This window comes from Amia ocellicauda, chromosome 12 (assembly GCF_036373705.1).
Source record: "Amia ocellicauda isolate fAmiCal2 chromosome 12, fAmiCal2.hap1, whole genome shotgun sequence".
NCBI lineage: Eukaryota > Metazoa > Chordata > Actinopteri > Amiiformes > Amiidae > Amia > Amia ocellicauda.
This window is the reverse complement of record NC_089861.1, coordinates 36,786,210-36,811,257: the sequence shown is the minus strand read 5'-3', so window position 1 is coordinate 36,811,257 and position 25,048 is coordinate 36,786,210. Positions and strand designations below refer to the sequence as shown.

Genomic DNA, 25,048 nt, shown 5'->3' with positions numbered 1-25,048 from the left:
GTAGAAGAAAGGCAAATATATAGCTAATAAATGAATCTGACACAATACTACCTAGATAACACCCTAAGCATCTTAATTAAAAGTACCCAACCCCTATGAAACCTATGGAGCATTCAAGGACAAGGTGTACACATATATTGGTTCTTATGGGTTAAACTCAAATAAATGCAATGACTCTTACCTTTCTATGAGAATTATCTTCCTCACTCTCCTCTTCCTCAGATGCCTCTGAGCTGGACTCAGCTCCATCCATTAGATATCTAAAAGAACAGAAATGAAAAAATCATGTATTCAAAGAAGTGACAGAAACAGAATAGATATTCAGCTAATTGATTCAGAGACCTTGGCAAGCTATTGATGGTTAAGTACGTAAGGATTTGGTTAGGTTGGTGGTTTCTAAATAGACCTGCTCATAATGATTCATCATTGAATCTTCTTTCAGCTTTGAAATGTTCTGACAAGGATAGTATTAGTTGACACAGTCCATAGCAGATCAGACCTAAAGCAAATGTTAACAGACTCCTGTAAGCTTATACTTGTATAAGCTGATTGGTACAAGTCTGAACAATGTAGCCATCTGATTACCATATGAATGACATTTGATGTATGATTCAGAATTAAACTAACATTGAATGGATGTCACCTGTAAGAAGCTTCAGAGGTTTAGAAAAACTTGTCATATCTGGAATATAGCCTGTTATGGATAATCTTTTCTTTTTTCTTTTCTGAATGTATTAGCTTTAAAGGTCATCTGGTTTTAAAGAGTCAAAATAGCTTCACTCATCTTAAAATGAATATGGAATATATGCATACAACACCATTCAAAAACATCTTGGAGCTGATGTCAAGGAACTACTAGTGGTAACTTGGCCCAGAAGCTAAAACAGGAAACGGGGTGGTATGTTTGGAGATGCTTGAATGAAGTCCATACCCCACACAGAAAATATGTTTTCGGCTATACAAAAAATAGAGGGAACACTAACGAAATGCCCAAAGTGGACATGAACATATTTTAACTGAGAAGAGTTATTATACTAATTTTCTGCACAGTACTCACTAAGGTCTCATTAAAGTCTTAAAAGACATGCAAAGACGCAGCAGCTGTATCATTGGCATTCCACTGATCTCTTTTCCAACATTGGAAAGGAGGAGGGAGGGAGCTACAGTCTGGACTTTTAAGTAGTTCCTACGGGACCCAATCAGCCCACTGCATGAATATCTTACCCCAACTCAGGACCATCACAATTTGAGAAGACCAAGGCAACTAACTTCAGTTATGAGCTGCACGACAAGGTACCAAAGGTCTTTTCTATCAAGAGCAGTGAAACTTTGCAATTAATGTAATGAGTCAGCCTCTGCTTTTGGTGACAAGTATTAGATGTGTTGATGTTTGTTTTCTGATCTTATCCTTGTTGCATTGTTATATACACTACCGGCCAAAAGTTTTAGAACCTCAATTTTTCCTGTTTTTATTAAAATGTATGCAGTTTAATGTCTCAATGTACTCTGAAATTAAAGCATAGAACAAATAAACTATTGGAGATAAAAAATAAATCATGGAATCGTTTTAACAAAATTTAACCCCTTAAGCTGACAAACCCCTCTGGTACCCTTAATAGGGCACCAAATCTGTGTGCTTCTCTTTAATCCCATGTGTACTCTTCACTGTTGTGTTGTTTACCAAGTGTTTGATATCCCATCAAAGCTGAGACACTCAGCTTTCTAACGATGTGAAGCACTCTCTGATGTGAAAAATGTGGAATTTATACCCCCCCCCTCCGCATTTATGCCCCCCCTCCGCATTTATGCCCCCCCTCCGCATTCTGAAATGAGGGGGGTGGGGGGATACTTGGTCTGAGTAGGAATACAAAATCTCAGAAAATATTGATAATTATGACATTCTGGAACCAGATAGTCCACTGATCAAAATAAGACCATCCATGTTTTGGTAGATGCAACACACACCCATAGAGAGCTCAAAACGTCAAGATGGAAAACTCTGTTTACAGTGTACTAATGCACAACGATTCTACATAATTGGATCTGAACTTCTCTGTGGTTGATATAACAGAAATATATACTGGATTCATCGTTAGGCAGTTCTGAAATCCGGTCAAAACTTAGTGTTCTGTTACTGTCTCAATGAGCCCCCCTGGAGCAGACTACGCGTTTACCCCCCGGGCTGACATTATACATGCGCATAGTGCAATCAAATTTGAATTGCGTGTAAGCCTTAATTAGACTGAATATACCAGCAACACATTCATCTAATAACTATGCAAAGCTGTGCTCAAACAGTGGGAATAACCGTGCACTGTGGAGTCTCTCTCCTTTTTTGGCCAAGTCACATTTATTTGGCGTGACACATTTTGCGAGGAAATTGCGTGAATATCGGGCCCCTAGTTTTTAATCTGCGTTTCTTGGTAAACCCCATTGAGACTTCTTCAATATTTGAAAAGCTGCCGGGGGGGTGAAGTGATCCCTACAAATTACAGAATAATCCTTTTTTTTCCTTTTTTTTTTTTTTTACAGATTTAACCCAAAGATGCCTTATTATGGGATATTTTGTGAAATGATGGATACTATGCCTACTCACAGTGGAGTTCCCACCAAAGTTCACCACACACAGTTTAACCATATCTAAATACTACAACTTATAATAATAATACCATATTTGAAATCCTGCATGTTTTGTTTATGGTGATGCTTAGTAAATGTTCAATTTAGTGACATCACTGAAAAATGTGCACTTTCTGATTTGTGGTTTATAGGCAGCATAGAAAAAAAAATGACAATACATGAAGTGTATAACATATTTTAGAATGGTATTATAACGTAGTATATGGAAATATAGTTTTTTTTTTGTATATATATATTAAGGTTTTGGGCTTTAAATAAAGGTCTCATCTGCCTAGGATGATCTAGTACTACTCTACAGCAGGACTCACCAGCCCTGGTCCAGGAGAGCTACAGTGTCATTTCTAAGTTAAAATGCTGAACCATGACAAAAAAATATATAATCATAATCATAATAAATTGTATGGTTCAAAGTAGCTTTTAAGCAATGTAATCATTTCCATAATCATATTTTCAGCTCACACCTCATCTTACCAATTAGGTGACCCAAAGTCCAATAATGAAAAGCAACCTTCCCAAAGAGAAAATAAGTCTGAGAAACTGCTTTAGCACATCCAAAACAATTTGTTGTAGTTAAATGGGCAGAAAATCATGACTTTGGATCAGAAAATACAAGCTGTAACCTAATGATTTCTAATCAGCTCTGAAGTGCTGGAAGGATTAAGGAGAGAGAGTGGGCTGGGGATGTACACTCAGATTTTCATCAAGATGAGTGGGGACAAGAAAAAAAAAAAGATGCATGGGCATGGGAAAGAGACAGGACACAATGTTGGCCTACAGGATTAAGCAGCTGAGACTTATATATCATTAAGATCACTTGTTTCTGACAGTTATTTTTTATTTTTTATTCTACCTAAATAAGATGCCAAATGTCCATAACACAACCCTGTTAATTATACAAAAGTGTCCATTTCATTCAAATAGAACAAACCATAAATCAAGGATGACCCATCTTTGGTTCTTGGAATCTACAGAGTCTTCTAATATTCATTCCAATCCAACTCGACCAATTACTGGCTGAAACAGTAAGGATTAAAATTACCTTTGACCACTGATTGAGGATACCTATTAAAGCATGGCAGAATTGGCATCTCCATATCCCTTCCCCTCATACCTAGTGTTCATCCATCCCTAACCTAGACAGAACACAAGTCAATTGCAGCACGGTGCACACACACACAACACTCACATGACTACAGGGCAATTTAGCATGTCATTGGGATGTGGGAGAGAATCAGTTAAAACCCATGCAGCCACAGGGAGAACATGCAAGCTCCACACAGGACCCATGACAGGAATGAAATTCAGGTCTCAGGATTTGTGAGGCAGCAGCATTAACTACTGAGCCACTGTACCAACAACTATATACATTTTTCTGATAATTATTATTGGGTGCCCAAAGATTGCTTGCAAAGTATTTTAAAATGATCCTCTTACTTATTTTTTAAATATTGTTTATCCTTTATCACAAAGGATTATTAAAGTATATAACTCAATAACACAATCTTCTATTTTAATGCCAATTCCCACTGTCATGGAGGGAAGTGAATGAGCTGAGTGAAGATTTGTATTTTTTACGTATTTATAGGTCTTGGTTGAATTACATTATATAGACACAATGCTGGGGAGGAAGATGTATGTGGCTGAAAGCTATCTGAAGAGGAACATCTCTCTGATCCAAGAATAGGGCACTACATAGCAAGAGAACATTGTGGTTGAAATGGCCAAAACAGGGCATGGCTTTCTTTGTTAGGGTCAGGAAGGAAATTTGATCCTTGTTGCTTAAAATAAGTAAATTGTGAAAAAGTTATTTTGTTGTGTTTATAATTAAACATATGTAAAGTATTTTGTTAAGCTGTTGCCTTGTTTGGTTACACAGATACTCAAAAAGATGGGTAAGGAAGAAGAGGAAGAAAATAAGACAATTAATAGGTAGCAGGAGCAGAAGAAGAACAATAAGAGGAAGTGAAAGGAACAATAAAAAGTTATCCTTAACATGACCTCAAATTGTATGCCAATTTAAATCTGCCTGGCACCATACTAGCTTTCCTTAAATGCATCCAAACATTCTTTATTTGTAAAGTGTAGATACAACCAGTTCTCCCTAGTCATACCTAAAAGTTTGGGACAGGCATTGAGATATGCAGTATAGTTGGCATTATAAAGGTGTTGGGTACAGAATGGCATGACAATACACTAATGTGAAACTGGGGGCTTCGCAATGGGGGCAAAATATAAACAGTGGCAATTGTGTATATATTGGGGGAGAACAAAAACCTTCAAAAACTGAAATCTGGAACTGATCTGCCAACACTATTAATTATAGTCAACTGAAGTTGTTTTCCGCTATTAGAGAGATACATTTTATTGAATGTAATGTAATCTCAATTACAGGCAACTCCAGAACTAAGGCTAACAACAATGGACCAGGAAGAATGGGCACCTAATATTGTACTGGTGCAAGCTATTGTCACTTCTTGAGACATGCAGTTCATCATCAAGAACACAGCATCTAACCAGAATTTAATTAAGAGCTGTAAGGGACTAACTGACCAGAATAGACTGGAAAAATAGATAACCTCCAAGGAAACCTTAATTTTTCTATGAGACATCAACATTTTAACTCTCAAATTCTTGACCATAATGTAGAAAAGGTTTACTTTATCGGACCATGGAGATCAAATTGTAACAAATAAACTAACAAGATTGATCTTTGAGTCATTAGCTTTACAGTGCTTCATCTTGAGTGACGTTAACTGTTAAAATGAATTTACAAGGTAGGAAAAAATATAAAATAATAATTTACTAAAAAACTAAAAGTTGAAAAAAGTAAATTGTTCTCAAGTACTCCTTAAAAGTTAGTTTATATTCTCTTTTTTCAAATGAGTGTTCAAGTGTTTCTTATTCTTAAAAAAACTATGCTCTAAACATGTTTCCAGGAATCTAATATTACCAAGAACATTAAATGGTTAATCTTATCTCAATTGCAAGGCTTAGGTCAGGAGCCCTTTTAAGAATGTATGTAGTAGTAGCCTCAGTAAAAAAAGGAAAATTAAACAAGATCTTAGTGGATTTCCAATTTCATGGGATTTTGAGTTAGTTGGCTGTGTGTGTTAATACAAGAATAAGGATAAAAATGTTAAGCAGTGTTGCCTTGAATTAAAGGGCCAAAAATAAAATGAAAATAGGCAGATGAAATATACATTTACAAATATGTATTACACAAATGCTTAGAAAGCATAATACACTTTTTTAATTAAAAAAGGACCATTTTTTTTTGTATTTTATGGCAAAATTTGATATTAACTTAAACTTCCCCTTCCACCCAGCACTTTTTATATTGACAGTGCTTTACGGTAAAGGCATAAAGTTTGAAAGCACCAGAAAGCACTTAATAGATTATTGATATCTTTCCTAGCATTACTGATATTATGATTATGATAGTTATGATTTGTCTATTAATTTGTCAAAGGGTTATTCATTTGAGATATACAGCTTTGGAAAACAATAAGAGACCAGTTAACATTGATTTCTGAACTTGGAGTGGCCTCTTCATTTTTTCCAGAGCTGTATATAATTACTCAGCAAAAACAGAAACGTCCCTTTCAGGACACTGTATTTTAAAGATAATTTTGTAAAAATCCAAATAACTTTACAGATCTTTATTGTAAAGGGTTTAAACCAGGGGTGTCAAACTCATATTAGGTAGTGGATTTGTTCAAATGAGACCTCATGGGGTCCGGATAATTTTTTGCTAAAATCAATTTGACTTGACTCTACATATGGATATTTAGGCTGCTTGCGGATTTATTATTTGAAATCATTCAAGAAGGCCTACAGATACCAATCAATGCATTGTTGGCACATGAAAATAACACACAATGTATTATTAAATAAAGCAAAAGAGAGAACTGCAACAAATACATGATGAACAGAAAGCATTTTCCTATGCAACATTGACAAGAATACATTTCAAGTAGAAGAGAGAAGTGCAAAAAATAGCCGATCATAAGTGCCATAGAAAGCATGTTTTCTATTAATGTTAACTATTAATAATATTGTGTTTGAATATCTGTGTTATTAATTAATTATACACTCACCTAAAGGATTATTAGGAACACCATACTAATACTGTGTTTGACCCCCTTTCGCATTCAGAACTGCCTTAATTCTACGTGGCATTGATTCAACAAGGTGCTGAAAGCATTCTTTACAAATGTTGGCCCATATTGATAGGATAGCATCTTGCAGTTGATGGAGATTTGTGGGATGCACATCCAGGGCACGAAGCTCCCGTTCCACCACATCCCAAAGATGCTCTATTGGGTTGAGATCTGGTGACTGTGGGGGCCAGTTTAGTACAGTGAACTCATTGTCATGTTCAAGAAACCAATTTGAAATGATTCGACCTTTGTGACATGGTGCATTATCCTGCTGGAAGTAGCCATCAGAGGATGGGTACATGGTGGTCATAAAGGGATGGACATGGTCAGAAACAATGCTCAGGTAGGCCGTGGCATTTAAACGATGCCCAATTGGCACTAAGGGGCCTAAAGTGTGCCAAGAAAACATCCCCCACACCATTACACCACCACCACCAGCCTGCACAGTGGTAACAAGGCATGATGGATCCATGTTCTCATTCTGTTTATGCCAAATTCTGACTCTACCATCTGAATGTCTCAACAGAAATCGAGACTCATCAGACCAGGCAACATTTTTCCAGTCTTCAACTGTCCAATTTTGGTGAGCTTGTGCAAATTGTAGCCTCTTTTTCCTATTTGTAGTGGAGATGAGTGGTACCCAGTGGGGTCTTCTGCTGTTGTAGCCCATCCGCCTCAAGGTTGTACGTGTTGTGGCTTCACAAATGCTTTGCTGCATACCTCGGTTGTAACGAGTGCTTATTTCAGTCAAAGTTGCTCTTCTATCAGCTTGAATCAGTCGGCCCATTCTCCTCTGACCTCTAGCATGAACAAGGCATTTTCGCCCACAGGACTGCCGCATACTGGATGTTTTTCCCTTTTCACACCATTCTTTGTAAACCCTAGAAATGGTTGTACGTGAAAATCCCAGTAACTGAGCAGATTGTGAAATACTCAGACCGGCCCGTCTGGCACCAACAACCATGCCACGCTCAAAATTGCATAAATCACCTTTCTTTCCCATTCAGACATTCAGTTTGGAGTTCAGGAGATTGTCTTGACCAGGACCACACCCCTAAATGCATTGAAGCAACTGCCATGTGATTGGTTGGTTAGATAATTGCATTAATGAGAAATTGAACAGGTGTTCCTAATAATCCTTTAGGTGAGTGTACATTTGAAAGAATGCAGGTTATACTTATAAAACGCCAAATGTCTGTCCAGAATAGCTGTACCAATCAATCAGAAATTGCATGTTAGTACATGAAAACACCAAAATGTAAAATTACAAAAAGTAGAAGAGAGAAGTGTAACAAAATTGCGTATTTTAAGTACCACATAAAGCATTTCATACAACTATTAACAACAATAATTACATATTATGTTTGAATATCTGAGTAATTCATTAACTATAAATTTGTTCAGAATAGCTGGTTCAGATTCCGTGGTTAATGCAGCTGTCCTGTGATCAGTAGATTTTGAATCCAGTGCGCTATAGCGAGGCTATGAAATTTTCACTTGCTGGTTTGAGCTCATATTGAGTGGATACAGTGATTACCTGCAAATAATCATGGATTCGAAATGGAGACTGAAGAGAGCTCATTTTGGAATTGCCGTGTATATGAACATGACTGATTCAGGGGCATCAGTGATACTGGGAATGACAGATCATTAGTGGGTTTGTGCCAGTGGTGTGAAAACATTGCGAGTGAAATGCCAGGTCCAAATGGCACCGAGTGCTTTTACTCTACTGATCAATACACGATTGCTACTGCACATAGTACAGAGTGCAATAGCGCAGCACATCACACGCAAAATAATTATTCATGGACATAATCAGCGGAGGAGCATTTATTGCGATGCTATATTTTTGTGGAGTAAAAGTGTTCACCTGGAGAGGGCTGTCAAAATGCAGTGTGAGGTATGAGCTCATGCAGGGAAAGTGCATAAACGTGTCCTGTGTGGACTGTCCTGAGCTGTCAGGTATGCAGGCTAAATATATAGTAAATAGTTTATTGAAATACAAAGCTACAGTGAATACAAGCACTGTATGTTGACAACAAAGTTTACATGGTGTTGAAAATGTTTACTTTAGTGTACAATTATGTTTGATAAATGCAATAGTTATTTCTGAACTATAAAATATTGCTTTGGGGCATTATTCCAATATTTACATATGCACTTTTTCATTCCGTTATTGTATGCCGTTTTTGAGCTTTTTGCTTATTGTAGGCTATATCGTTATTTATGTTTTGACTACAGTGTGCACGTTTAGAAAAAAAAGCATTATTATTTATTATGTATAGCAATAATATTAATGTTTTGTGGTCGTATTTAAATTTAAATACTCTATTTGTGCTATGTAAATGTAAATGTTGGATTTGATATTCATGAATAAAACTTCTGAGTTTTTTATACGTCTGGGACCTGTTAGACTGGAGGGTGAGGGCTAGGGCCATTCCCCCCAGAAATGTTTGGGAACTTGCAAGTGCCTTGGTGGAAGAGTGGGGTAACATCTCACAGCAAGAACTGGCAAAAGTAACAGTCAGTATCTGGTGCAGTCCATGAGGAGGAGATGCACTGCAGTACTTAATGGAGCTGGTGGCTACAACAGATACTGACTGTTACATTTGATTTTGACCCCACCTTTGTTCAGGGACACATTATTCCATTTCCATTTCCATCTGTGAAACTTGTTCAGTTTATGTCTTAGTTGTTTAATCTCTTTATGTTCATACAAATATTTGTTTGCTGAAAATAAAAGCAGTTGAAAGTGAGAGGACGTTTCTTTTCTTGCTGCGTGACCAATATATGACCAATATATTTAAATGAAAACAACCAAAATTAATTTATCACACAATACATACACCTTCACCAGTTGAAGAGCTTCCAAGATAAAGGAAAACTCTGGCCTGTCCTAAAACAAAACAGATATGTACATAGTGGAATCTGAAATATAAACCAGTTTGGACACAGAAAATTACTAGTAAGCCATAAGGTAGAGAGGTAGAAAGCTCTATTGAAGTTAGCCTTGAATATATGCATGTTTGGCTTTTAAACTTTAAACTAACTGTATTGTATGTAAGAATTAAACAAACAAACAAACAAACTATAAATAAAATATATTATGAAGGGAAATAACATTCTCCATAGTTTCCTCCTTCACTAACCATTAACATCACTCCTACTCCTATCAAAAACATTTATTTTTCATTTGACAAACATGGCAAAACAAACCTATTGCTACACGATAGAGAGGCCTTGCTTTATTAGTCCATCATCCCACACACTAGTGTAAACAGAAAACCTGGCCAATATAAATTGTCTGGAGGAAGGATATCTGGCCTTTTATTTCACAATTATATTTACTAAGTAGCTTCCTTCTACAATTTTACAAGCATTATTACATCTCTTAACCTTTCTATGTAGCATATAACATACAATCAATAACTTGTATTCAGTATTCAAACAAGCAAGTAGCAACTAAAATACACATTATCCATACAATTTGAAACCAGCAATCAACAGACCCAACACCGCCCCCCCCGCCCCATAAAAAAAGGAAATGTTCCTACCTATCTAAAGTATTATGGTAGTAAGTTATTAAGGCAACTAGACACACTAAATACAACTGGAAGCTACTGTAAATCTCAGTGCTAATTTTACACTTTCTTTAGCACAATCTGCTATTTTAATATTTTTACATACTTATATAAAGTAGCAGATCTCAATAAATAACAATTAATTGAACATTAACCACCAAGGAATCCTAATAAATCCAGTTTTTCTTTTTAGAACATTAAACCAGACTAACACTGTATGTTATTACTGCCCCCTGGAGTCAGAATAATTGTGTGAGGAGTCACTCTAGCTTTCTTTTCTCGGAGAGAAGATAGAACAGTAGAACCCATGTACTCTCCTAGTGTTTCCTTTACAAGGGTTCTACTGTATGTGTTGCTGAGTAATTATCTGTTGTTCATTCTACTTCAAAGATTATTCACTGCTAAAAAAGTCCTAAAAAAGGTTAGTTCTACATGCATGTACTATACATTACCACTAGGTTACATAATGTTACATAATGTAAGTAGCGTTTATTTTGCATTTCATTAACTTGTAACCAGTATCGGCTCATGGCTATTAATACTGGTGGGGCGGTCCCTGAAAGTCCTGTAGCGCTGCTTCCTCCCAGCCTGAACTAATTCTAAAACGCCAGAGGACCTTGATAACATCCATACATAGTGGCTTCTGAAGAGAGAGAAAAGGTAGATAACGTACCCTGCATACGCACACACATATAGCTACCCAATGTTAATTCATGTTAACAAATGCAAACCGATTGCTTCCTATCCTAACTTAGCTAAACCATTATCAGTCTGTTACGTGTCACAGTTAATGCTAAGTACTTTGGATTCCAAGCATCGCTTTGTAGTCGTGTAAAGTCTTACATCTCAGTCTAATGATAATTATCTTAAAGTTACCCCGGCATTTACAAACAATGTTCAAACAATTGAAGCCTTAATTTAAATGATAATTTCCTAAATCAGAACCTTTTAATTATATTAAACTGTTGGGGTTTTATGTTAAGTATAATATTATAAAAACTTATCTTATTAAGGAACTTTTTATCAGTTACACAATTTAAAAATAGTTTGCAACAAATCACACCAGCCACACACTATTGTGTCGCCAAGGATAAGAGCGTCTGCTAAGAAATAAAATAATAATAATAATAATAATAATAATAATAATAATAATAATAATATTATTATTATAATTATTATTAACAAAAAACAGCAGGGTAGGGGGTATTCCAGGACCAGGATTGAGAACCACTGATTTAAAGGAATGTATGTTCATGCATTTATAGTTAATGTAATTGTATGCATTTTAAAATCATGCACATCTGCCAGGGAGCATCCGTGGCGCATCAGCCCCACTAGCAGGTCCACCTAGTTAGGGACTCTGTCACTTGACACTGGGTAGGTCTTGTGGATACCCCAAATTTGGTGGCAGTGAGAACATGGCGGTAATGGTGGAATCCACCAGAGGAAAATCCACATATTTAGCTTCCTGTGCACCCTGAACCTTGCAGAAGGCCTCACTACCACACGGGTGTGTGCCGATTCTGGGTGGCCGCAAGGGGGCCGGACCTGTGTTAAGAAGTCTGGCAGCAAGGGAAGTGCTTGGGAAGGCCGGTGGGACAGCTGCTCCTACTTATACAGCAGTCCACATGCTGTATCACTGCCAGGAAATCTCTGGATTCCACCATAGGTGGTGGAGGTGGGTTTTCTCCCACAGAAGCACACAGGCAGAATTCAGTTCTGTCCTCCGTGTTTCTACCAGGCTCTTCAAAGTCTTCCACATCAAAGCGGGGTTAGTGGGAAACCACATCCTCCTCCCATGAATGTTCACAGGGCAGGAGAGAAGCCCTCAGTTTCCCCAGGAAGGTCTTTCCTGGTGCTTAGCATGTTCATAGCAGCGCTGCAAGTGAGGCTTGGTGCACTGGGACCCTTGCTCTGGCATCTTGGTGGAGCCCAGTGGAACCCAGTGGAGAATGTGACACAGAAAGTATAGTACAGTTGGATACTTTATATTAAAATATAAGGCAGGTGCCTGCTCCTTTTTGTGCCTGGTATTGTGCCACCACTTAGTCAAGTATTCTGCTCTGAACTAAAGGGAATTAACTTCCAGTTAGTCAATTCAATGGAATTGCTTAAAAAACAGGGTTCTACTGCTGGAGAGCTCCGAAAAAAGTACTGTGTGTTTTTTTCAGCAAACAGATCGCAATTTAAAGTATGAAAGCACTGAAATAAATAAGCACGGTATGTGCAGAATGAAAGGAAAGCAAAATGTTTTCAAACCCCAATTTGCAAAGGCTACATAACTGCTTTTATTTCATCCACCACCCCCACGGTCCCCCACTCAATAGCCCTTAACATACAAGTAGAAAGGATTATTGTTGAAGGCAAAAAAGGGTCCCTGCTCTTACTTCAAAGGACTGCTGTGTTTTAATTACCCATATAAAATGAAGATTTTAAATAAAGACTGTATAATGAGCTGCATTTAAACTCACAAAAGAGGACAGTCTCTCTGAACCAGGGACAAAGAAGAACAGGAGAGAGAATGTGTCACAGAGGCCATTGTATCCCACCAGACTACTATTCAGAAATGAATAGCTCTTGAAAAAGAAAAAGGAGAAACGATATTTTCACTTTGTCATGGCTATAGCAAGTCATGGCTTTGAAATCTGTAAAATAAAATAAAAAAGGGACAGTGGTCTCTGTAAAATCAATAATCCATTCCAAATATCTTCTATAAAGAAAGTGCACAATTCCTTATGAATGTCAACATTTATGGTTCAGCAGTTGTTTGTGCTGTGGCTGCATTGAGGACTATAGAGACATTGTGACTGAACTGAAAAACTCAGCTGACAAACAGCTGAGGAATCAACCTTTGGGTTATAGGAAATTGGATTAGAAAAGAAGCAGAGAATCATAAATGTCTGTAGTGCACAACTAGATCAAAGTATGTTCAACCCCAATGACTCTACATTCTTGCTTTTAAAACTGCAAAATGCCATTGGTTAAAAAGTCAGCTGTCTGGCTGACTAATTAAATAGAACAATTTAGATAAAAGTAAATTAAGGAAAGGCTTGGAAGGAAAAGGTACAAAGGCCATAATTACCCAAACCATTAAGTGGACTCCAGATATGATTTGTTTTAGTTTTATCTTTTATAGTTACTTCTTGTCATCAATTGTAATTCAACTTCTATTGCCTAGATGTCCCTGTAGTCACTCCAGTTGTAGTAATCGGATTCACAATTAAGAAATCAACATTATGCTTTGACAAATTAGGAAAATAAAAAACAATTATGATGGTAAGTGATGTGATGCAATGGTTAGTGAGTAAATTGAGACAAACATGGAGTCAAGGACATTGCAATGAAAAAATATTCACTTTCTGTTCTGTACACCAATGGGTAATAATTTATTTTTAAAACTTACAATTTATCATTTATCATTGATCACACTTGAAAGTTAACAATGGACTGACAGTAGTCCAAAAAATGCAAAAACAAAAGGCTGAAATTGACAGCTATGAGACTGCAAAAAAATTAAGTGGAAAGAAAATTATGAATGCAGATGAGATGTTATTTTAAGAATTTGTTTGTGCCAATATTCCTCTGGAATCCCAAACTATGTGCATTTCAGAACAAAAATATAAATAAATGTGGGAGCAATTTTTAATCAGCCAGCTTAGAAGGGAATACTATATTTGTCCTAATAGACGCACAATGTGAAATTACAAGATCCTTTCCATCCGTGTCTATTAAGTACAAAATCCCCAAAATAGATTTTTACCGCCCACAACGTCATCATTTTGACACATTTATGTTGTTAAAAAGTTACAATATTCGTCCGTTTCCATCCAAACTCGACGACATGCACATGCACATTCATCCTTGACCTTGTTATAACAGAAAGTCTATCAATGGCAACCACATTTGAGTTTATTTCTTGTGTATGAGGATATCACGTTTACAAAACCAGAACCAGAAATCAGCGAACAGGTGCTATTTTATGTTAAATATGTTATTGTTATTCAGAGTGCCTTGTTTTCTAGCCCATTTATTGTGCGGATATATGTAGTTCATGCATGGATAGTCCGGATACAGTGGGTGACATCGACGGTGATTAAGTATTCCAGTTCAAGCTTAAGTTAAACTTATTTTAGTAAATAGGATAGACTGTGTTTATTCATTACTTGAATCTGTTCACAATACATGAGCAACAATAACCTTGGGTCATGCACCCAAAAAATCTAAAATCATGAAGAATAATGTAAACAAAACTAGATATCACTGGGGGAGAAACAAATCTGAAATAGAGGTGTGCGGTTCTATTAGGGCATGCTCGTTTATAAGGATGAATATGGTATCTGCCCTGAATTGATGATTCGTAAAACTGGTAAAAATGTCTGACAGTAATATTAGCTGATACAGCAGATCTGCAATCTGAATTACTCATCAGTGGCACAGGCCATTGTGAAAAGTTTAAATGCATTCTAATTTTAAGTACATTTTAATAATGTGACTATTTATCTCTTATAATGCCAACTACATGATCATAATATTTTATTCTTAGAAGTTTATTGCCACTTGTGACTTGTAATGGCCACATGGTATCCATTGCTAGCAAAATCACGGCAAATCATTACATTAATTAAATAAAGCTAGTTGCAACTGTTGGTTAGGGTTGGTTGGGCATAGGGCTGTGCCGGAAAACATTATACCACCTCACTGTGGTGAAAAATAATGTATTGTCAATACCATAATTTTTATATATATATACACTCACCTAAAGGATTATTAGGAACACCTGTTCAATTTCTCATTAATGCAATTATCTAACCAACCAATCACATGGCAGTTGCTTCAATGCATTTAGGGGTGTGGTCCTGGTCAAGACACTCTCCCGAACTCCAAACTGAATGTCTGAATGGGAAAGAAAGGTGATTTAAGCAATTTTGAGCGTGGCATGGTTGTTGGTGCCAGACGGGCCTGTCTGAGTATTTCACAATCTGCTCAGTTACTGGGATTTTCACGCACAACCATTTCTAGGGTTTACAAAGAATGGTGTGAAAAGGGAAAAACATCCAGTATGCGGCAGTCCTGTGGGCGAAAATGCCTTGTTCATGCTAAGGGTCAGAGGAGAATGGGCCGACTGATTCAAGCTGATAGAAGAGCAACTTTGACTGAAATAACCACTCGTTACAACCAAGGTATGCAGCAAAGCATTTGTGAAGCCACAACACGTACAACCTTGAGGCGGATGGGCTACAACAGCAGAAGACCCCACCGGGTACCACTCATCTCCACTACAAATAGGAAAAAGAGGCTACAATTTGCACAAGCTCACCAAAATTGGACAGTTGAAGACTGGAAAAATGTTGCCTGGTCTGATGAGTCTCGATTTCTGTTGAGACATTCAGATGGTAGAGTCAGAATTTGGCGTAAACAGAATGAGAACATGGATCCATCATGCCTTGTTACCACTGTGCAGGCTGGTGGTGGTGGTGTAATGGTGTGGGGGATGTTTTCTTGGCACACTTTAGACCCCTTAGTGCCAACTGGGCATTGTTTAAATGCCACGGCCTACCTGAGCATTGTTTCTGACCATGTCCATCCCTTTATGACCACCATGTACCCATCCTCTGATGGCTACTTCCAGCAGGATAATGCACCATGTCACAAAGGTCGAATCATTTCAAATTGGTTTCTTGAACATGACAATGAGTTCACTGTACTAAACTGGCCCCCACAGTCACCAGATCTCAACCCAATAGAGCATCTTTGGGATGTGGTGGAACGGGAGCTTCGTGCCCTGGATGTGCATCCCACAAATCTCCATCAACTGCAAGATGCTATCCTATCAATATGGGCCAACATTTCTAAAGAATGCTTTCAGCACCTTGTTGAATCAATGCCACGTAGAATTAAGGCAGTTCTGAATGCGAAAGGGGGTCAAACACAGTATTAGTATGGTGTTCCTAATAATCCTTTAGGTGAGTGTATATTACTCCTTTTCTTAGCAGACACCCTTATCCAGGGTGACTTACAATTGTTACAATATATCACATTATTTTTACATGGAAATGGACTTGGGTAGAAAATTGTGTTTAGTCTGCAAAGTTACCCTGGACCGACCATGAGAAAAAAGGAAACAAACTCTGGATACAGACAAAGCCTGCAACTCATTTACACGCTTAGCGGAAGTGATTTCTAGCAAAAAAAGCCATCTTTAGAGACAACAGTTTAATGCATTGGCTCAAAGAGAGGTTTCATCAAAGCATGCAACACAACATTCAACTTCCACTGGGGCACAACATTCTTTTTCGGTGGCCTCAACCACCGAGCCTCGTTCAAAAACTGACATGCCAAAAAATAAGCTCCGGGAGAAACTGAGTCCACCTTCACGTGACCTGTAGAAATGGCTGCCGAGTACACTTTCAGGGTGGAAGGCATCTTGCCGTCATCCTGAAGATCCTGCAAAAACCGCAAGATCACTGCCATAGTACAGGTAGTGGGATCCTGGTCGCTTGCCAAACACCAATGCTGGTACAACCCCCCATTATGCGAACAAGTAGAGGCTGCCCTAGCAAAGTGTAAGATTACTTTTTCAGATGGCCATCAAACCTATAGCTGCAGGCTGGATGGGTTGTAGTGTCACTATAACACAGTGCATGATTGAGCAGGTCTCGGTAATTAGGCAGTTCCCATGGGGGGCCCCACAAGAGCTGCATCAGGGATGCAAACCACAGTCTCCTGGGCCAACATGGAGCTACCAGTAAGACTTCTGTAGGCAAAGTATCAGTAGAGTCACCAGCAGAAACGCGTAGAGAAGACTCAATGGCCAGTGGTGTGCCAGTGCATCATCCCCTAGACACATCAAGAAACAACGAAGGCAGAGTGATGTCTCCTGTAAGGCAAAAAGGTATATCTGAAACCCTCCCGTATTGTTCCCAAATGAGACTCGCAACCTGAGGGTTGAGCCTCCATTTGGTAGTCTTAAAAAATCTCATAAAATCTTGGCCACCAGACGCCCGAGAAATATAATAATAAAGTTGAAATCTGAGCCATGCTTAACACGATGCAGCACTTGGTATTCTGATGCTGAATATGATTCTGAATACATCCCTTTATATGCAGACTTTGTGGAAAAATAAATGCACATTTTAACAAAAACTAGACAATTGTTGTTTGCAACACTGGCACAAATTATCAGCGCAGATCCATGGCAGCTTCTGCTTCGACGGGACTTACTGAGTCAAGCAGAGGAATTGTTGTGGGACCCCAATCCAGCACAACTGTAGCCCTCAGGCGATGTGAGGCTCTGCTATCCTTGTCATTGTGGGTTTAGACTTAGGGCAGGATTAAATAAAAAATGTTCACGCTGCAGAAGCATTAGTGGCCTGTCTGCGAATGGAAATAGCACTGCTAAACTATCGTGGTATTAAATCTAACCCGATTTGTGCCGCAAAACGACCTTCTCGCAACTTTGGAGTTGTCTAAAGCCCCTCGCGGTTAAGGTAAAGTGAAAAGAAAGCCCGTCCGACACAGGTTTGCGCAGGCGCTGCTCCGGGTTCATTCAAAGCCTCTGCGGCTCTGTGTGTTCAGTGGAAATAACTGGTGTACAGTGTGCGTAATAATACATTAGATGTTGCGCCCAACATCCACATAAAAATAATGTTGCTTATTATTCGTGCACAGAGAGAAAATATGTCATTTTATATTGGTTATTTTTTCAGCAATATGTCAGTGTTCGTTTCATTTTCGTTTCATGACATGTTTACTCTGCTCTTGCTTTCTTCCTTTCATGTCTTAACAATTGATTCCTTCTTATCAGATCTTTCTTGGGAAAAGTGCCTACTATCGAGTGTATATTACACTTCACTCGTACTCACTACAATGATGTATATTCAGCCTATACCCTATATAAGGGGGGTGTCTGCATGCATGATACATTTGGATACAACGCAATCACCACGGATTGAATGTGGATTTTGATTTATGTATTTTGTACCAAATGTTTGGACAGTACAGAATTTCTACAATTCACGCATCTCTCTCTATAGGCTATTTGGGGGTGTTTCTTGACTGACAGTTACAGGAGGGCTGGAAAATGGTGTTTCTAAAAATGACGTAATGGGGGACAGAGTTTGGAAGGTGTTCTCCGTTACATCGTACGTCTTTGATCGTAATATTTTTAGAGGGGCTGATAGTAAATATAGATAGAAAATATATATGTATATTTGGGAGTGAAGGCGACTATTAAGACATGAACACTAAATCGAATTACACTGCTGTCAGCAGCTGTATAATTGCTATTATGAAGATGTACACAAAAAGGTAAAGCATCTGGAGATGTCTGGATGAGATTTATTGAATATTGTTACAGGCATATATGGTTATCTAACTTGCAAGCCAGTACACATACAAGTATATGATGTTTGTGCACTGCACGTTGGGTGGTTAAAAAACCACACCAGAGAGGAAAAAAAAAAAAAAAAAAAAATTCACAATGTAGCACAAACATTTAGGATTTGAAGAAAATATTATTCTAGAAAAATATCAACTATCTGAACAATCAATTATCTAGTAGCAGGTGGCCAACGTTATGCCTTTATCCTAGACACAGTAGCCTATATAACATGGAAATGATAATGATACACTACTGTACTGTTCTGCACCGTTACATTGACACACACACAATATAGAAAGAAGATTGGAATGTTAATAGCAATTGCCACTAATTGGTCAATTTAATTGACACAAGAACCCATAAAACTATTCAATGTAATGTTTCATATGTTTTTGAAGGGGAGATATGGCCAATTTCATATATAAATAAATCTATATATATATATATAACATTAACTCAACAGCATCACGAAACCTGTAATAACGTAGCATCAGTCAATCATTCATTACTAATCACAGATCACACATGCATGATGCAATTGGACTGAATGCACACCATATTGCCATCTATAAAAGAGAAAGTGGACTATTATGACAATTAAAATTATAATGGCAGATATTGATCCCTGCGTCCTTCTCTTTGCCCGAAGGCATCGAAGACGATGCCAGCCCTACACTTTCCGACTCCATCGGAACTTTCTAGACCTTCCGGATCACCTTTTAATAAGAACATTAGAAAGTTTACAAACGAGAGGAGGCCATTCGTTTGGTGTCCATTAATAACTAAGAGATCCAAGGATCCTTTCCAGTCTATTTTTAAATGTTCCCAAATTATCAGCATCTACAACATTGCTGGGGAGTTTGTTCCAGATTGTGACTACTCTGTGTATAGAAGTGTCTCCTGTTTTCCGTTTTGAATGCCTTGTAGCCCAATTTCTTTTTTATTGCTTCCCCATATTGTTTGGGTGGAGAAAGTGAGGAGTCCACATAGACTCCTAGGTCTTTCTCATGCGATACTTCATCTAGTTCTATTCCTCCCATAGTGTAATTATAGTGGATATTTTTGTTACCTGCGTGTATTACCTTGCACTCGTACACATTGAATTTCATCTGCCAGGTGTCGGCCCACAACTGAATGTTATCTAAGTCCCTTTGAATAGCCTGTGCTGCCGCGATTATATCTGCTTAGCCACCTATTTTAGTATCATCGGCAAATTTGACAAGTTTGCTAACTATCCCAGAGTCCAGATCATTAATATAGATTAGAAAAAGCAAAGGCCCTAGTACTGATCCCTGTGGAACTCCACTAACAACCTCACTCCAGTTAGAAGCGACTCCTCTAATCGACAACCTCTGTTTCCTATACATCAACCAGTTCATAATCCATCTACTTACATTACCCGGAACGCCTACAGCTTCCAATTTGAGGATCAGTCTTTGGTGTGGAACCTTATCAAAAGCTTTCTGAAAATCTAAGTATATCATATCATATGCTTTCACATGATCTACAGCTGCAGTTGCATTTTCAAAAAATTCTAATAAATTAGTAAGATATGATCTGCCTCGTGTAAACCCATGTTGACTATCTCCAAGAATATGGTTTTCATTAAGATGCTCCTCTATTTTCTGTTAAATAATTTTTTCCAACATTTTACAAGTGATGCAGGTGAGACTGATTGGTCTGTAATTTCCTGGCTCAGTTTTGTCCCCTTTCTTGTGGATTGGTATGACATTTGCTGTCTTCCAGTCAGTTGGCACACCCCCTGTTCTAAGTGTCATTTGGAATATTTGACTTAGCAGCCTATAAATAATTTCATTCATTTATTTAAGTACTGTAAGTACTATACCATCTGGCCCAGGTGATTTGTTTGTTTTTAATTCTGCTAGTCCCATTAGTACCTCCTCCTCATTTTTCCTGATCTCTCTTAGGATTAGAACAAGAAGACGCTATCGGTTTGATAGACACAGCATAGAATTCTTGTGTCACCTGCTGAAGGATAAATTGAATAATAGATTTGCACGCAACCATCCTCTCACTGTGGAGACAATTATGTGCCGCGTTAGCCTATTATGCTACAGGCTTCTTTCAAACTACACTAGGGGACATTGTGGGAGCATGCCAAACCACTATCAGCAATGCTATCACAGATGGCACTGTGGAAAATCAATTATGTAGATTGACATCAATTATGTAGATAGGCAGCAAGTGAACACTTTGTCCTCAAAGTTGATGTGTTAGAAGCAGGAAAAATGGGCAAGTGTAAGGATCTGAGCGACATTGACAAGGGCCAAATTGTGATGGCTAGACGACTGGGTCAGAGCATCTCCAAAACTGCAACTCTTGTGGGGTGTTTCCAGTCTGCAGTGGTCAGTACCTATCAAAAGTGTTGCAAAGAAGGAAAAGTCGTGAAACGGTGACAGGGTCATTGGCGGCCAAGGCTTACTGATGCTGGCCCGTGTGGTCCGATCCAACAATCCAATCGAGCATCTGTGTGATGTGCTGGACAAACAAGTCCGATCCATGGAGGCCCCACCTCGCAACTTACAGGACTAAAAGGATCTGCTGCTAACGTCTAGCTGCCAGATACCACAGCACATCCTCAGAGGTCTAGTGGAGTACATGCCTCGACGGGTCAGGGCTGCTTTGGGACCTACGCATTATTAGGCCAGTGGTCATAATGTTATGGCAGATCGGTTTATATAGAACTGACATATACACAATTATATTACATTGTCATATTACAACGTGTACTGTAAAGAGTATTTATGTATGAATCAGTGGCGTAGCCCCGGATTTGGGGAACCTGATATAGTCAGCACTGCTGGTGTTAGCAAGCGTTGGAAAACGGCAACAAGGCGGTAGGATTATCTAAATTTGGGATTTACTTACAGGAAGGAGGAAGAGCCAAGACCACAGTGAGTCGTGTGCTGTGAGATTCTCAGGAATGAGAGCATAAAGTCAGCGCATCTGAGGCGGCACTTCATCACGAAACATGCGATCTTGAAGGATAAGCCTGTTAATTTTTTTCTTTGATCTGAAGCAGCACAAGTCCACCATAAGGTAGAGTGCTACTCCATATTCCAAAGCCCAAAAAGCATCTTACTATTCTAGTCTGAGGATTGCTAAAGCAGGTAAGCGCCACAATATTGGTGAAGAACTTTGTTTACCATTGGCAAAAGAGCTGACGCATATTATGTGTGGAGAAAAAGCTGCTAAACAGCTCGTCCTGGTGCCCCTTTTGAATGACACAGTCACTCGCAGAATTATTGATATGACAGATGAGGTCAGAAGTACGCTGATAGAGTGCATTAAGATGAGCAGATGCTTTTCACTACAATTTGATAAGTCTACTGATTTGGCCAATTTGGTAATTTATGTTAGATATGATTTTGAGGGCATGTCCCATGAGGACTTTCTGTTATGTAAGCCGCTACCAACAAGAACTACAGGAGAGCATATTTTTCTGTTTCTGAATGAATTTATTGAAGAGCATGGCATCAACTGGAAAAAATGTGTTGGTGTTTGTACAGACAGTGCCAGGGCAATGACAGGCTGACAGCGGTGTAGTTGCACAGATCAGAGAGGTCGCTCTGGATATGCTGCAGCATCCCACCGTGAGGCACTGGCAGTTAAGAAAATGCCTGATGATCTAAAATCTGTGCTAGACTCTGCTGTCAAAGTAGTGAATTTTATCAAAATCCAACCAATTCATTCAAGTCTGTTCAGTGTGCTTTGTAATTAAATGGGCAGTAAACATGTGCAGCTTTTGCTGCATACTGAAGTGAGATGGTTATCAAGGGGCAGAGACTCACGAGGCTCTCTGAACTGCACTCCGAGGTACAGATGTTTCTGCATGACTAGAAATCTCCTTTGGCAAGTCTATTTGATGATCCAGTGTGGCTGGTAAAATTAGCCTTCCTGGCTGATATATTCTCATGTTTGAATGAGCTGAATATGAGACTGCAGGGGTTCTCACAATTTTTGATGTGTCTGAGATGCTATGAAGAAAAAGCTGCAGCTTTTTGTTAATAATATCAAGGTAGGCAATGTCTCTGCTTTCCCAACTCTGGAGAACCATCTGCACACATATGGTGTGGCACTTGATGCTGCTAAACATATTGCAAGACGAATCATAGTCATTGGGATGAGTACAGACTCAAATCCACTGCACAGTCTGGACTGATGCCAGATGTACGCATCATGAGCCCCCCGCCCACATACATATGTGCTGGGAAGCACACATGTAATTGTTAATGCCGTTCTCTAATATATGTACAAATAATAAAAGGTTTAAAATGAAACAAGTGCGGATACATGACACTCGCCTCTGCACACCATCTTCTTTCATCCACCTGCAAAGTCCTGTTCCTTTAATGCTGTGGCTCTATTAGCATATGTTAATGACCTTGTACTTGATAACATATAATGCAAATGTATTCTAAGGCTGACATTAAACATTCACATAGCACAATAGAATTTGAATTGCGTGAAAGCCCTAATTCAACTGAATATATCAATATTTACGGAGCACATTCAACCTATCACCGTGCAAAGCTGGCTCAAACAGTGGGAATAACAGCCTACTGTGGAGTGCACAGGCGGTTTTGCGAGGTGTAAGCAGATTTGTAAGACACATGCTATATTCCATAGTTGTGCAAGGACTTTGAGCCATATTAGAATCTCTCTCTTTTTCGGCAAATCATTTCTTGTTTTGTGAGGTACACATTTTGCAAGGGAATTGTGCGAAGCTTGAATATCGGACCCACTGTAGGCTCTGTGACATAATATAGTATGTCAAATGTGTCAGTGTCTTCAGTGCTTTACTCCGGGCTGCAGTTCTATATGTCCCATGCAATCCAACAGCTGTGGTGGGTTTATCTCTGCTCTGTTGCTCAGAGATGTTTTTTTATTACAAAAATAATTAGTATTATTTTCCTTTTAACTTGGTTAGGGAGCGATTGATACCCATCAAAATAAGTCGCCCATTTATATTCTTATAGACAGCATCATTGGTATACATCCTTCCATTTCTTTTTTAACTATCTTCCATTAACATTTTTTATTAAAATTAAAACACACAAAAATAGACATCAGAACACAAAGTGAAAAGTTTTGTAAAGAATGCACTATCATAGTCATAGCCATTCCCTTCTTTCTACTCTGCAAGTACACAGTGCAATGACTAGAGTTAGAGCATTGTAGGGTAGATTGATACAGCAGTCACTGATAATACTGTGGAGTAGTGATGTGTAGTTCGCAAACGATTCATTCTTTTTGAACAAATTATTTTGATGAATGATGGGAATCGGATCAGTGTCCCCATTGAATGAGTTCTTTTGATTCACCATGCGTGGTGCTCAGGAGTCGGGTTACCAGCCTATCGACAGCGTTCAATGATTCATTGACTCTAGAGTCTGGCTGATTCATTCATCCTAACAACTCGTTGAGTGCTATGAAACTGAAGACAGTATGTGCCATGCTGGTTACAAATTCCTTCCGGCTTAGTGCATAAGAAATAACTCTACATGAGCCAAAATGGCATCAGGTACATCATCCAGACCGAGTATAGAGTGCTGTTTCATGCTGTCAGAAAATTAGATCACACGTTTATGTATTATTATATACACAGATCAGCCATAACATTATGACCACAGAATAACACAATCTCATTATCATGGCACCTGTCAGTGGGTGGGATATATTAGGCAGCAAGTGAACATTTTGTCCTCAAAGTTGATGCGTTAGAAGCAGGAAAAATGGGCAAGCGTAAGGATCTGAGCGACAAGGGCCAAATTGTGATGGTTAGACAAGTGGGTCAGAGTATCTCCAAAACTGCAGCTCTTATGGGTTGTTCCCGGTCTGCAGTGGTCAGTACCTATCAAAAGTGGTCCAAGGAAGGAAAAGCGGTGAACTGGCAACAGGGTCATGGGCGGCCAAGGCTCATTGATGCATGTGGGGAGCGAAGGCTGGCCCATGTGGTTCGATCCAACAGACGAGCTACTGTAGCTCAAATTGCTGAAAAAGTTAATACTGGTTCTGATAGAAAAGTGTCAGAATACACAGTGCATTTCAGTTTGTTGAATATGGGGCTGCGTAGCCGCAGACCAGTCAGGTTGCCCATGCTGACCCCTGTCCACTGCCGAAAGCACCTACAATGGGCATGTGAGCATCAGAACTGGACCATGGAGCAATGGAAGAAGGTGGCCTGGTCTGATGAATCACGAGTTCAAGGTGTTGACTTGGCCTCCAAATTCCCCAGATCTCAATCCAATCGAGCATCTGTGGGA

General features: G+C 38.7%; 1 protein-coding gene across 2 annotated transcripts in view; it reads right to left on the bottom strand.

Annotated features, from left to right (window-relative positions):
• The window catches only part of xrcc1 (X-ray repair complementing defective repair in Chinese hamster cells 1), a 145,868-nt gene that overhangs the window by 46,895 nt on the left and 73,925 nt on the right, over positions 1–25,048 (bottom strand). For both annotated transcript variants that reach the window (XM_066719475.1, XM_066719476.1), the window contains exon 11: positions 182–260. In XM_066719475.1, the coding sequence (XP_066575572.1) occupies positions 182–260 (79 nt within the window). The remainder of the gene's footprint in view (positions 1–181; positions 261–25,048) is intronic.